Genomic DNA, 15,808 nt, shown 5'->3' with positions numbered 1-15,808 from the left:
TGGAAGCTACAGGTCTACCCTTGTTGAATTGATTGAAGACATTCAAATGTGTCTGCAATCATTGCAAAAAGAAGTAGCTGGGGCAGCTAGAAATAAGCAGAACAAAGTGATCCGTTCAAATCCTGATTCTGAATTCGTCAAGCTTAAAGACGTTTTGTGTGGTGGAAATGCAAAAGATGAACAATCTGACCTCACATTATCCCAAATGTCTTCATTTAAGCATGTACCTATCACTTCTTGTGACGTAGAAAGATGTGGTTAAAAGAGGATGTGCTGACAATCACGGCAATTTGGAGAACATAGTTGTACAATGTTTCAAAAGAAGCTGAAATTATAACAATGTTGAAATGAATTTTGATAGTGCATGTTTTCCAGTTTATTGTGCATGTTTTGCTGTATGATAGTGCATGAATGCATGCATATTTCGAGATTTGATAGTGCATGGAAATCTGGGCTCTACTCATCATACTCTGGATTTTTAAAACAATAAAGAGAAACTTTTATCTAGCACCTTATTTATTACTTGCTTTTCTAAGAGGTTAAATAAAAATACTTACCAGGGAATTTTTTCATTTGCACAATTGACAATTACTTTAAATAGCACAAAGTTGAAAATGCTGTAATTCCTGAGAACTCAAACAAGGAACTTTCATGAATGGTTTGTAAAGTTAGCAATCCTTAAATTAGACAAAATAATGTCCTTTCTAGCAGACAGTCCTGTTATGTAAGTAGAAACATTTTTTCCTTAAAAAAAAGTATCTTTACAAATTAGATGACTTTACAGATATTTTCAGGAATATGTAACAAAAGAACTGTCGGACGAAATTTTAAATGAAACATTCATAAGAACAATTTGAAGTACTATGCCAAGACACTGACACAAAATAAACACAGTAGCAGTTTTACCACATTTACTAATGCAATTTTTCATTTCTCATAGTATTTACTCATATAATATTAAGTACTTCACATACAAATTTCTGAGCATCTCTTGCAGAATATTTTTGTCCCACACGTAAAGAGAAATGTTAATAATTTTCATTAGGCACCTAAAATCCTGAAAGGTATATAAATGAAACATGTCAAAAGTTAATTCAGAGCACAATACCATCGTGAAAAATATGAATCGAATTAGCCCACAATAGGTGACTGCACGTACTCAACAGTGTGACGGCAGTAGTGCTTAGATCCTGATTTTGTGGTTTGAAACATAACCAGTGTCATTCACAGTCATACGCCTGCTGCCTTCGATCGACTCGTCTGATGTTCTCATCTCCAATGGCTGTTGATTGTTGTCTGGGTCTCTCAACATCCATCACTGCTGGCACCTTGTAACTTACATCCTTTCCAATGGAACCTAGGCCATCATAGCTCAATTGTATAGAGCACCCAACACAAAATGTGAAGGTTGTGGGTTCTGATCCCACATTATTTTTGTTCTGTACTTAGCATCTTTTCAATATGTACTGAACACAACCTAATACATTGAAAGTTCATTCCAAGTACAATACAGTCATGAAAATAAAATTCTCACTAATTTATGTTATAGTGTAAAGAAGGAATGTTAATTTATATCATATAGGGGATACTGGGGAAACAAGTAACACGGTTACCTATGTTGTGGTTTTACGGGGATTATCCCTATTTTGGATTACACCACATGATTATCTAGTGTTGGTTTGAACGGCTGAGCAATGCCAAACCAGCATGCAGTCGCAGACAAAGGAGGAAGTGTGAATTGTTCACTACAAATGGGCACGTGGGACATCTGCCAAAATTCATAACCAGCTACTGAAAGCGTATGTTTATGCCATAATTTTGAAACAAATGTTTTGGCCGAGGTGCCAGCAGTGATGGACGATGCGAGACCCAGACAGCAATCAACAGCCATTGGAGATGAGAACAACAGACGAGTTGAGGTGATTGAAGGGAATAGACGTATGACTAAATGACACCGATTATGTTTCAAACCATAAAATCATCCATGACATCCAGCAGTACTGTTAAATGCCATTCAGATTTGCTAGAACCCTGCTGATCATAAGTCTCAGAAAATGAGAATATACTTGCATCATATCTTGCAGTACAAGAGAGTTGGATTGTGACTGGAGACAAGAGCTGGGTCCAACATTTCACTCCTGAATGCCTTTGTGAAAAAAAAAAAAAAGAATCATCCTCAGCCAGAAAGAAGTTCAAGACAACTCCCTCAGCAGATAGAGTTCTTTCGACTTTCAAACATTGACACAGCTGATATCCAGAGTTCTCATCCTTGCTGACAACATGAAACATTACATTGCAGCAAGCAACTGTCAAGCATCATGTTACAATCCAATAGGGAGCACTAAAAACTACTACCATATAGTCCCAACCTGACACCAGGAGACTTCTGCTTCTTCCCCAGTTTGAAGACTCAAATGGAAAGCATTTTGTACCAAATGAAGACATTAAAGCTGTCATATGCAACTTTGTCCATCAACAGAACATGCAGTTTTATTAACAAGGGTTCTTCACAATTGTGAAGTAAGTAAACAAGTGCCAAAAAGTATTGAAATAATGTCTTCATTTCTCCATATTACGTTTTGTATTTAAAGTAAAAATCCTCCAGACATGAGACAAGGGAAACAGTTTCTGACCACTGCTTGTATTAATAAGGTATAATGTTAGGAGGAACGTTACTTGGTTAATACTGACCAAGAATCCCTCAAGGCAGCATGAACTGCACAAAACATAGCCAGTTAACCCTAAATATATGTTACGAAACCTTTGGATATTTAATATCTCAAGCATTTCAAATGAAATACAGTGTATTCAACATTGACGTCCACTACTTAGGGATGACAAGAATTAAAACTGAAAGATGACATCAGTATTATCTTTCATTGTTAACAATATATACAATATTTCCTTGTAAAAAAATTAAATCTTCATGTAATTTATGCATGCCGAATTAAAGAGATATTTCTTGCCAAGAGAGTTCAAAAATTACAAAAGCAAATGCAGTATTTCAACACAGGATAGAGCAAGATATGCCAGGGTAACAACATAATTCACACATTATTTGTGCAATACAGACATTCACAGAATGTCTTTCTTGAAGTACATGCTGTATGGAATGATCAAACCAAGAGTTCCATGTAATTATAGTAAGAATAACATTAATATTTTCTTTATAGATATCTTCACTGTCATATTTGAAACAAAGTCAGATTCATCCATAGTTTGTTCAAACAATTTTAGAAATACAGCTTGAGTAGTAAAAGTTTGTCAGGAATTAAAGAATATAAAACAAATCTTAAATTTGAACACATCTCATGCTTTTCTGTTCTGCATTTTAATGAGCATTTTAGCAAACTTACAATAACACACACACAAACATACTCTATTCTAAATTCACCCACTTAAGCCCAGTGGTTTACTTTTGTAATACTGAATACTTGTTTAGTTTCAGGAACATAACTTTCAGGTTCAGATGTAATCTGTAAAACCAGTAAGCTAAAATAATATCCTTACATTTTAATTTACACTTATTGCTGATAAATAAATTCTGGACCATCCAATAAATAATTGTAAATATATAATAATACTATTAATAATACTAATAATAATATAAATTATAGTAATAAAATAAGTAGAACATACAAATTATCACCCGTATCTACACTTTATTTATAAATGTATGTACAGCAACCCTTTAGACCCAGTTTTAGTTTGTGGGTATAACAGGATTGTGCATCACTGTTGGAAATCATTTTTAAATACTTATTGACAATCAATAGATCATCTTTAGGCAATTGCAGCAAAAATAGTTGTGGGCTCAAATGGGTTAAGAATACATCTCAGAGATATTTAAAAGATTGGTATTAAATTAACATAAAGAGGACTAGGAGGAACTAGTTCAGGATTCCTCAGTAGTTTAAACTAGACAATACTGGTGTACAAAGCCAGGACCCATGAAGAGACATGTCCACATCTGAAGTCACTGTCTTACTGTTACTCCTCAGATATGTCATGAGACATTATTTAAAGCCATTAAAAATAAAACTTAAGATACAAGTTACAGTTCCATCTTTACCATCATTAGAGCTGGGAAATTTACAAATTTCATATCTACCACCACTGATAATTAATTTCTGAAATGAAGTAATTTGTTATAAAATACCAGTACATTCCTTAAAAAAATTTTTTTTAGAAAGTTTCACAAGGATGCACCTTAAAAGACCCTACATTTTTACCCTATCCCCCTTTAGTTGTCTGCATATTTCTATATATTAGATGGCCTTGGCAATCCCTTTAAATGTTATAATAGCAGCAAGAGTCTCATTAAATGAGCATTTTTTTTTTTTTGTAATGACCAATTTTATTGTTGATTAGATGTGGCAAGACGTCTTTTTTAAACATACTCTTGATAAGAAGATTCATGTAAGAAAGATGTCTCAAAAGTACTTAACTCCAACCTCTACTTTAATGCCAGTAGTCACAGAATGAGGCAAAAACTGAGTCTACTGATGACATTTTTTATCACCTAGTTTCTTCTGATACCAATATCAATGGTATTGAGTAGGTCGGTAGCAAATATCTGTCGTGAGATAGCCTACCTACGAATTAGGAACATAATCATGTGAAGTTGACTAGCATGGTGCATATTTGTCTTGTGGTAGCCTACTTATGGATGCTGAAAATGTTGTGGAATTGCTTATTAATGAAGACAAAATTAAAATCCAGGAAGTGGTTGGGCATCCACATCTTTCAGCCGTGGCGTATGTTGAAACTCGCACCTTTGAGTTTTGACTCGAGTCTATTGAAGAGTAGTGGCATTCAAGATGGCAGTCAAAGCCATTGTCTCGTACATGGCTGAGCCTAGCCTCAAAATAATTAATCATCTAAGAATGTGACCAGAAAACAATGTTTAATAACACTCTGTTCTGAAATATAAGGCTTCAACTAACATACGTTTTAAAAAGAGTGTGGATCATTCAATAATATGTTAATACATTTATGGGCCCCAGTGGAAACGTTTCCATACTTTCTGTCTGGTGTTTTACACACCTTTTAATACACTGTTGTTATTTAATAAGCACCAGTGAAAGAGATTTTCGTACTTGTTCTCTTGTCTTTTGCACGCCTATTAATACTCTCATCATCTTATCTTTACAAATGGTAGACAGCCTACATCTTTCACTGTACCCATACATACATGATGTAAAATGCACACATGTCGGAAAAACATATCAAGTGTTTATATATCCCTGTTGGATAGATTTTATTTGTGTATACAATACTACGTTTTTCGCTTAGCATGTTCTCTTGTCCACTCCGCAAACGTCTTAATGAGGTTTTACTGTAAATCATTTGTCTTCTGGGCCTAAAACCCCGTACATCAAGAGCAATGGAGTCGTAAGGTAGAGAAAGACCCTCTAAAGAAACAATTAAAAAGTGTTGCCAACAATTACCATATAATCCTGAATACGAACTGCACTTTTTAACAAAACAGATATTTTGCTCCTTATATCCGGGTGCCTTTCGTATCGTGGTCTCATAATACATTGTTCCGAAGATGCGGCAACAGTGGTTACATGTCATGCAACTTGGCAACGCTCACTTCCGCACTACCGGAACCACATGGTGCGGCAGTTGATCAATACTTTGTGTTCTGAGTGAATAAGCATCAGTGGTAACAAGTGATGAATTCAAAAAAGCGTTTGCTGTCATTTATTGTGAATGAGAAACTTAAAGTTGTAATGGAAGCTGAAACTATCGGAAATCGTGCCGCTGGCAGAGAATATAATATTGATAAATCATGTATTCACAACTGGAGGAAGAAGGAAATTTTATTAAAAAGTAATGGTGATCGTAGAGCTTTCAAAGGACAGAGTGCACAGTTTCTGAAATTGAAGAACGGCTTTATAAATACGTTACAAAAACGTGAATTAGGTTATGGTGTATCGACTGAAATGTAACTAAAATCATTAGAGATCACAAAGGAACTTAAAAAGGAGGGTTCTACTGCAAGCCGTGGTTGAATAAGGAACTTTTATCAAAAGGAACAGATTGTGTACGTGAAGACACATCTATTTCAAGTCGTCTCCCTGCTGTCTAGGAAGAAATGTTGACGGCCTTTCATCGCCACATTATTTGTTTGCGGAAGCAAAATTCCTAGTTGCTTTCTCTAATTGGAAATGCTAACCAAACGCCCGTTTATTTCGAAATGCCACAATTTTTTTAAAAATTTTTTTTTATTATTATTATTTTTTTTTTTTGCTATTTGCTTTACGTCGCACCGACACACGTCTTATGGCGACGATGGAATAGGAAAGGACTAGGAATTGGAAGAAAGCGGCCGTGGCCTTAATTAAGGTACAGCCCCGGCATTTGCCTGGTGTGAAAATGGGAAACCACGGAAAACCATCTTCAGGGCTGCCGACAGTGGGGCTCCAACCCACTATCTCCCGATTACTGGATACTGGCCGCACTTAAGCGACTGCAGCTATCGAGCTCGGTCGAAATGCTACTAGACAACACGGTTCATGTTAAGGGTACTAAAAGAGTTACTATCAGGACAGGTGATAACGAAAATATATGCTTCATGGTAATGTTATGTACGTTAGCTGACAAAACCAAACTTCCTCTGTACGTGGCTCTGAAAAGAAAAACCCTTCTGAAAGGAAATTTTCTGTCCGGTATTTTCGTTTGAACCCAAGAATCCGGCTGGATGGACAATGTGCTAATTGAGAACTGGGTGAAGTGTTTTGGCAACTTCGCCTGGGAGCTTTATTGTCGATAGAAATTCAGGTGTGTGGGTCTTATTCAGTGGCGGGTGTATTCAGGATTATATGGTAATATTTAACATGAAAAAAATCTACTATCTTTCCTTCTTTTAAGATAGAAATTTATAAGAAAAGATAAAGATATACACTTAAGAAAATGGAAATTGCAACACCATGAAGGCATTGGTCGTCTGTGTTGATTTTCAAGATATGGAACAATGCCATGTAGGTATGTAAACAATCAAAGTTTCAGACCCATTGGATTGTTGCTACAGGTCTCCCCACGCGATTGGTCGCGGAGGAATCAACTCCAGTATACGGACTCTGGTGTAGCGTAGTTGACTTGCAGTCTGTGCAGTTAAGCGTTCCCCGTCAAACATGCCTCGACGACAGAGAAGAGCACGCTATCATCAACTGTCGCCATTTGAGAGGGCTCGGGTAATTGGGCTGTGTGAGGCTGGATTATCGCTAAGGACTGTCGCTGCCCGTGTTGGCCGACAGGCATCTACGGTACAACGTGTATGGCAGCAGTGGTCAAATGAAGGTACCTACACTCGTAGACCTGGCACAGGCCCAGCGCGACAGACAACTGTAAGAGAGGATCGCCGCATCATTCGGATGGCCCGGATGGAACCCCATGCAACAGCAGTGCAAATTCGAGCAGCTGTGGCACCCCATGTTACACAACAAACAGTTGGTAATCGCCGGCATGCAGCTGGCTTACGAGCCCGTGTCCCTGCAGAAGGTGTTCCATTGACCCCACAACAGCGACGTGTAAGGCTGGCCTGGTGTCGAGAAAGATCAACGTGGGTTGACGAATGGCATAGGGTCGTCTTTAGTGATGAATCGCGCTTTTGTCTTGCCCGCAGTGATTGCCGGAATCGTGTGCGCCGACGTACCGGGGAGAGGGGCCATCCAGATCTTATTGTCGCGAGGCACACAGGGCCAACACCAAGCATTATGGTCTGAGGAGCTATTGGCTTTAATGTGAAATCACAATTAGTGCTTGTTGAGGGCACTATATGACTGCTTGACAGTACGTTGATATGATACTAAATCCAGTGGTTGTCCCTATGATGGCGAACATTGCTAATGGGATGTTTCAGCAGGAAAATGCCCGGGTTCACACTGCACGCATCTCCAGAGAAGCTCTCCACATCACAAGCTTAGAATGGCCTGCCAGATCCCTCGACCTCAGTCCTATTGAGGATGTGTGCGACATGATGGGTCGACAACTGGCCAACCGTCCTCAGCCACCCACAACTCTGGAACAATTGACCCGTGCAGTGCAGCAAGCATGGGCCACAATTCCTCAGCAAGCGATCCAGGGCCTTATTGACTCCATGCCTCGACGAATTCATCAATGTATTGCAGCTCGTGGTGGGCACATCCTGTATTGATTGTTGTCCAAACTTGCGGTCAGAGGGACCTGAAAGTGTAATCATCGAATCACAACCGAACACTCATCCTGCATGTTCAATTGCAGTAATGTAGCACCACTCCTTCTGAATGTTGCAATTTCCATTTTCTTCAGTGTATATGAAAATGACTAAATGTACAGGACATATTACATCAAGTAGCCTTTTCCCTAATTTCTCTTCAGCGGTGACTTAGAAATAAAATCTAAAAATGAAGGACTTCAACGCGTGAAAAATGAACAGCTTAACTACACTTTCAAGCCAATAACATGGGGTTAATATTTTCCAGCTGGTGTTTTGTTTAAACTGTACTTAATTCATAGTTCATACCAATGATGATTATAATGTATAACAAAAAACATTTTCATAAATTCTTACCCCATTGCATCGGTTTGATTAAAACCATGCTCTGAACAATTTTTTGGTAGGGGCTTTACGTCGCACCGACACAGATAGGTCTTTTTTTTTTTTTTTTTTTTTTTGGTAGTTGCTTTACGTCGCACCGACACAGATAGGTCTTATGGCGACGATGGGATAGGAAAGGCCTAGGAGTTGGAAGGAAGCGGCCGTGGCCTTAATTAAGGTACAGCCCCAGCATTTGCCTGGTGTGAAAATGGGAAACCACGGAAAACCATCTTCAGGGCTGCCGATAGTGGGATTCGAACCTACTATCTCCCGGATGCAAGCTCACAGCCGCACGCCTCTACGCGTACGGCCAACTCGCCTGGTCTCTGAACAATTGTCAGACCCAACCGTAAATAGATTCTTTCTCTGAGACTACTAGCATTTTGTTAATATCTCTTTAAATCCCCTGACAGCACTGGCTATGACCCCCTCCCTTGTAAAAAACAAGTATCCAAACTCTGATGAATATAACTTAAAGCTTTCCATCTGTCGAATACACAAGTTCAATATAAATATTATATTATAACATACCTGTAAAAATAAACCCTCACACTATTAAACAAGGAATAAAAATACACACTGTTAAACAAAGAATGACATGTTTCGTTCTTAAAAGAACATCAGATTCTATCAAGTCACACTCGATATTTGGAAATATTTCTGTCCAATCAAGTGCGACAGGCTTCGGCAGCTGGCACAATTCCTATCCTCGCCGCTAGATGGGGACTTCATCCACAGGCTGTGGATTTTAACTTTTTGTCCTATCAACTAGGAATTTGAAATCTGAAACTTATCTTAATGAAGTACTGCTTAGTCTCCACTCTAGCATGTATGTATCTGGTTAAAACCATGCTATGAACAATTGTCAGACCCAACCGTAAATAATGCCGGAGTGGAGTCAAAGTAGGACTTCATTAAGATATGTTCCAAATTTCAAATTCCTAGGTGATTGGACAGAAACAAACATTAATATTTCCAAATATTGAGTGTGACTTGATATCAAATAAAATCAATCAATCAATGGTATTAATATTTCCAAATATTGAGTGTGACTTGATAGAATCTGATGTTCTTCTAAGAACAAAACATGTCATTCTTTGTTTAATAGTGCGTTTAATAGATTTTTTTTTCTTTTAAAGGTATGTTACTCTGTAATATTTATACTGAAATTGTGTGTTAAACAGACGGAAAAGCTTCTAAGTTACATTTAACTGAGTCAATACTGGAAAGTATGGCTTCCTTTTTAACAAAACTCTGACGATTTGTTAAGATATTATTACAAGATTTCATGCTTCAATTAAACATCTTCAGTACTTCCTCAATGTTATGAGTTTTTGTAGGAGAATACAATTGCAGAAATTTAGATTAAAATACACTAAAATGACTGACGATTGAATAACAGAATCTTGATCAAATGCAGTAAGGCAGAACTATAGCCAGGCATAACACAGGCCTTAATACATTTTAATACCAATCTGAGATGATACAGTCAGCTAAATACCCTTTGAAGAATATATTTTTGTTTTCCCACTGACTTTTACCAAATGCTCACTGAAATGCTCAAGCTTGGCAATTACTGAAAAGTCTGCAAATATTTCCAAGTCCACCATGAACAAGTTTTCAGCCTCAGATTCCCAGCTCTAATCATCATACCATACAAAATCAGAGGAACTTCACATTATGAAAATAATTTCAATTTTATTCGCTATAGTCAGTTAAGTAATTTACAGAGATCTTTAAATCTATTATTTAATTAACAAGCATGTCTTATCTTTAACTGAACAATCCATATGAGTACAATTGAAAAGATAAGATATCACAAAGCACATACATACTTTGATTTTCAGATTCTAGTCATAAATCAGTAAAATGCACTTCAGCAGAGGCAGAGTGACAAGCAGCTGGTTTTTCTGTATCATGCCGAGATGAACTCTCGCATAGTGTAGTCTGCTCCAACTCTTGAGAAGTTTCACTTCTGAAATAATTTGGTACACTGAGAAAGTCAGGACTGAGAATGACTTCGCTGGTGCTTCCCAACTGCCCTCCTGATATTGAGGACACAGGAACATTTTGCCCATCTGTAAAGGGTGTGGTAAGTCCTACTGTTCTGGGCAGACAATTGTGTTCAGATTCCATACAAATTTCTGTAACTGTAGCAGGAGGACGGTACAGTTTTACAGGTGAAGGCAGCATAGATTCAATGACACTCTTTTTGACGAGTGGTGGCCAAGAACGGTCTTTATTTAAACTATGCTCTATAGCTAGATATCTGCGGTGAGTTTTATTGATATTACGGAACTTAAACCGCATCTTTTGGAAGACTAAATAATCAACAATGAAGTATTCTATGAATGCAGCAATGATAAGATTAGTAAACCCGAAGGCTACCATGATAAGACGAAAATTCATATCAGGTGGAAGTTTCAGTTCAAATTTTTCTTGTAACCATTCAATGGGACCAAGAGTTAAATATAAAGTAAATGCAGATAAAAATATCAATGAGATAAGAAAGCCATAATTGCTAAATATTGATTTACGGTAAGGTGCCCCTTTAGAAAATACCAGTGCCAAAATAATATACTGCATACTAGATACAGTAAACAGAGCAAAATTTTCATATGAGGCAACCCCATCATTGCCATCATAAGGCTTAAACCAACTGGCTTGCTGAATTGTATAGAATGAACCCCACTGTACTATTATCACCAAGAGAAGTTGTAATAGTAAGGAAAGTATAGGGGCCAAAGAAATTAAAGACAAGATAGGGGGCTGTTTAACCAGTGGTCCCTCAAATGCTTCCGTTCTTCCAAAGAAGAAGGCAAAAACAGTGATAACAAATAAGTCAATGTATAAAAATTCTATATCAGTTAGATTGCTATCAATTGAGTAAAGTATCATAACGGTGATAAACTGAGTTAGACTGTATGCTGCCATGTACTTGAAAATTCCGAACGATGTCACTAAGGCAGCTCTTCCTTCACGAATAACACGAGGAACACAGGATATGTTAGCTTCTTTAGAAGTAAACGGAGAAGCTACAGATGACTCTGCTTCTGAGAGTGAAATTCCAGCATGTGCAGCCTTTAATGCTCCACAATCATTAGCTCCATCTCCACACATGGCTATGAGAAAAACAAGAAAACAATTAGACAACCTTAATAAATCACTTTTCATTATTTACACAGCTCTTAAAATAATATTTCTAACCAACTTTTTATGTTACTAATTCATTCTGATGCATTATTACCGTGGTCTAGGGATTAATATAATAGCTGTCTGCCTGATTGGCTCAGATATAATTAATGGCCCCATCACAAGTTTCAAACTGGTTTGAGGACCTGGAACTATGCTCAAAAAGCCCAGGGGTGATAAATACGTAGAGAAGTTGATCAAAATCTCACCCTTAGTAATAACCCTAGCAGCAGTTTTCTGTGGTATCCTCACTTCAGCCTTCATCAAATGCTGGGAATGTACATATCATACACAGGCAATGACTGTTTCCTTCCAATCATAACCAAGAGGGTTCAATGTAAAAAAAAAAGTGGAAACAGAGTTACAAGTTTCAGATTTTGAAAGTTTTGATCAGGCAATATTGGCTGGAAGCCTGTCCTCGCTACAAGAAATGTTCTCAGAAAGCACATTACACACTGCAGAATTATAGCACGAAAATAAACATATCAAGGTCAAGTTCATGGTAATTGCACCGTGCCCAAAGAGCTGTGATTTAAAGATCTACAGTAAGACTGAGACGTGGAACAATTGAAGCTAATCACTTATCAAGGTCAAATGATCATGAAGAAAGGAAGGTACACCTCAGGTTCAATGCCACATTGGTCAAAGTAGAAACAGCTTTCATGTGGAAGAAAACATACAAGGTCAAATCAAAATGCTCCCAGACTAACTCCACAGTGTGCCAACAGATTACAGCACAGGATTGCGCTAGCAATTACAGTGAATTTCAACCTTGATAGGGCAGTATGTCAGCAGACATTAACATCAGGAGTTGCTATACTGGTGTTTTTTTTGTGAACATGTATTGCCTTTGTGTAAGAGGTTAACATCATTGACATACTGGTGTTTGAAATTAAATCATGGACACATTGTCACCAAATCCAATGACGATTGTGCATTCAATATAATAGGCCATATGAACTTCAACAGGAGGTTATGCAACCTCATTAGGGAGGATATTTTAACACATTGGAGACGCCGCCCGTAGTTTCTACAGGCGCATGATTTCATTGCTACCGACGGCGCTTGGAGAATCTACGAGCGTATGTTTTCATTGTGGCTAGGAAGAGAAGCCAGTGTTCCAGCGAGTTCTTACTTCACTAGCACACTGTCTGATGCTTCTAGTGAGCATACAGATTACTAGTTATGAGCTAAAGTCAAGAGCTCTTCTTTCAAAGCATTCATAACACAGCTGCGTTCTGGCATAGCCTGTGGCTGCGTCAACGCTCACTCTCAGCTGTGAAACGAGTAGGAAAGTACGAGTGTAAGGACAGAAAGAGAGTGTGTTTCGGAAGCTTGGCTTGTTTGTGTCATTCTTGTGGCTATTATGCCTAAGTCAAGCGCACAAAATTTCGACGATGAATTCATATTGGATGTTCTTATGGAAGACTCAGGTTCTGAAATGGAGGACAATGGTGACGATTTCATACAAAGTGACCATGATGATTCTGATACTTCAGGCAAGTACACTTATTATTTAGCCAATTTCAAATAGGTACAAAGTGGGTTCTGTAATATAGTTTTATTCTGGGTCCCTAATAATTTGGGTTGTTTCCTGTGTACAGATGACAACCTGCAGAAACCCGATGCAAGCCTGTCGTCAAGTTACAAACTGCGGGAAAAACATCAAAACAAAGGGAGGAAGCGTGCAGTTCAGAGACCCACTATTGATGACGGATGGTCATCTACCGATAATCTTCCTCAATTACCGGTATTTCAAGAAAAAAGTGGAGTTAGAATTCCAGTGGATAATAACAGTGATGCATGGGAATGTTTTAGTAATTATCTGAACGTAGATATTTTTAGGGACATAAAATCAGAAACAAATTGTTATGCAAGCAATGCAATAAAAAAGAAGAGAAATCACAGTGAACAGATAAAGCAAAGCTCTCTCTGGTTCCTGGACTACAGTTACATTGAGGGAGATTTATCACTTCTTCGCAATAATCATTCATATGTGTTTGGTTGTGAAGCCAAAGTTGACAGATTACTGGGCAAAATCGCTGATTCTTCAAGCTCCTTTCCCGAGGTCACTCCTGTCTAGGGATAGATTTCGAGTGATTTTGTCATTTTTACACTTGAATGACAATCAAACCTATGATCCAAAAGGTCAACCCAACCATGATTCTCTGCATAAGATTAGACCAATTTATGACCATTTTATTAGAAAATGTAAAGAAAATTTCTATCCCACTAAAAATTAACAACTGATGAGGGCATATGTCCCTTCCGAGGCCGGGTAGGTTTCCGTGTTTACATAAAGAATAAGCCAAACAAATATGGAATCAAGTTTTACATTGTCAGTGATGCAGAATGTGGTTACGTTTGCAACTGCAAAATTAATTAATTAATGAATTTATTTATTTATTTATATATTGTGTTTCAGACAGGTACAAACCTAATGATGTGAAACACATATACATATACTATTACATTAGATAAAAACAAATATTAAATTATAATATCTCTTATGAAAGTCCTTGTAAAATAAAGCCAAAAATGAAATAAAAAATACACTTTTCTTCAGTAACATAATATTACAAATATTCAGTTACATATGCACATAGTATAACAAGGTATTTAAAATATAACAATTAAAATGATTTATGAACAGCTTTAAAGCTGCATTAGTACTGTAATTATACACAATGGTAGTGATGTTATCGAAGATAATAATGATGAGGTAGATGGTATAACTAGAAACTAGAAAGATAACTAAAGTTATGAGCTTAACAATAGGAGTCAGCAAAGTGGGATTTTAACTTAGAACAGAAAACAATTAAGTTATTTGTTTATATTGTTTTACTATGGATGTGTATGTAGTTGCAAATACATCTAGCGTGTATTCATTGCTATATTTATTAATTATTTTCATTGAGTTTAACACTGGTGAATGACTATGTTGTTGGGTTCTTGATCTAAAGCAGTAGAAAGTAACATGTTTTGGGCGTGTAGATGGATTAGGGACAGACAAGTTGAACTGAGCTAGAGTTAGAGCTACCATTTTCACACCAGGCAAATGCTGGGGCTGTACCTTAAGGCCACGGCCGCTTCCTTCCCACTCCTAGCCCTTTCCTGTCTCATCGCCGCCATAAGACCTATCTGTGTCGGTGCGACGCAAAAAAAAAAAAAAAAATGTAGACAAATAGAAGAACTGCAATTACTCGTCTTTTAGCTACGGACTTAGGGCCAAGTTGTTTCATTAAGTCATACGTATCAAATTTAGGGTAATTATTAGTTATTTTGTACGTAAGGTATCTAAGAAATTTGCTTTGCACCATTTCCACTTTGTTTTCATATAGTTTAAAGGTGAGATTCCAAATGGTTGATGCATATTCTAGCCGACTTCTTATAAAGGAGTTGTATAATAGCTTTATTGCCTCGGGATTTGTAAAGTCACATGTGCATCTCTTAATAAATCCTAATATTTTGTACGTATCTTCAACAACTTCGTTAGGACCCAACGGGAGCACAGTTTCCTAAAGTTTACGTTTTGAGAAACAATTTTGTAAAGCACTGACCTACACACATCAGGAAAGGCATTCGAGAGAGCCGTTATTGTGAAGCGTCTGTCCTCATGAATCTTCGCTTCAAATGCAGCCATCAAATTGACTGTGATCAGAGATGGGCGACCGGAGCGGGCCTCATCATGGACATTGTCACGGCCATCTTTGAAGTCTCGTACCCACTTACGCACTTTGCCTTCACTCATAGCATTAGCACCGCAAACTTCACAAATCTGTTGGTGAATGTCTGCAGCAGACAGGTTCCTTGCTGACAAAAACCGTATCACTGACCGAACTTCACATTGGGCGGGTGAGTCGATAATTTTGAACATTTGAGCAAGCACAGAACACAACCGTACAGGTTAGCAACAGAACTGCAACTGAGCACCGTCATTCCCGAGGCATGCCAGAACACAACGCACACGCTTGTTACGATGCGCACGCGAACTACTAGTGTCTACAACAAAACAGCCCTTACTTAAAA

At 37.7% G+C, this 15,808-nt stretch overlaps 1 protein-coding gene across 1 annotated transcript in view; it reads right to left on the bottom strand.

Moving 5' to 3' along the window:
• Positions 1 to 6,234: 6,234 nt before the first annotated feature.
• Positions 6,235 to 15,808, bottom strand: part of anne (anne boleyn) — a 382,933-nt gene continuing 373,359 nt past the window's right edge. Inside the window, exon 16 of the mRNA XM_067140654.2 lies at positions 6,235 to 11,709. Within this exon, the coding sequence (XP_066996755.2) occupies positions 10,442 to 11,709 (1,268 nt within the window). The 3' untranslated portion in view covers positions 6,235 to 10,441. The remainder of the gene's footprint in view (positions 11,710 to 15,808) is intronic.

This window comes from Anabrus simplex, chromosome 2 (genome assembly GCF_040414725.1).
Source record: "Anabrus simplex isolate iqAnaSimp1 chromosome 2, ASM4041472v1, whole genome shotgun sequence".
Lineage (NCBI taxonomy): Eukaryota > Metazoa > Arthropoda > Insecta > Orthoptera > Tettigoniidae > Anabrus > Anabrus simplex.
This window is presented reverse-complemented; position numbering and strand designations above follow the sequence as displayed.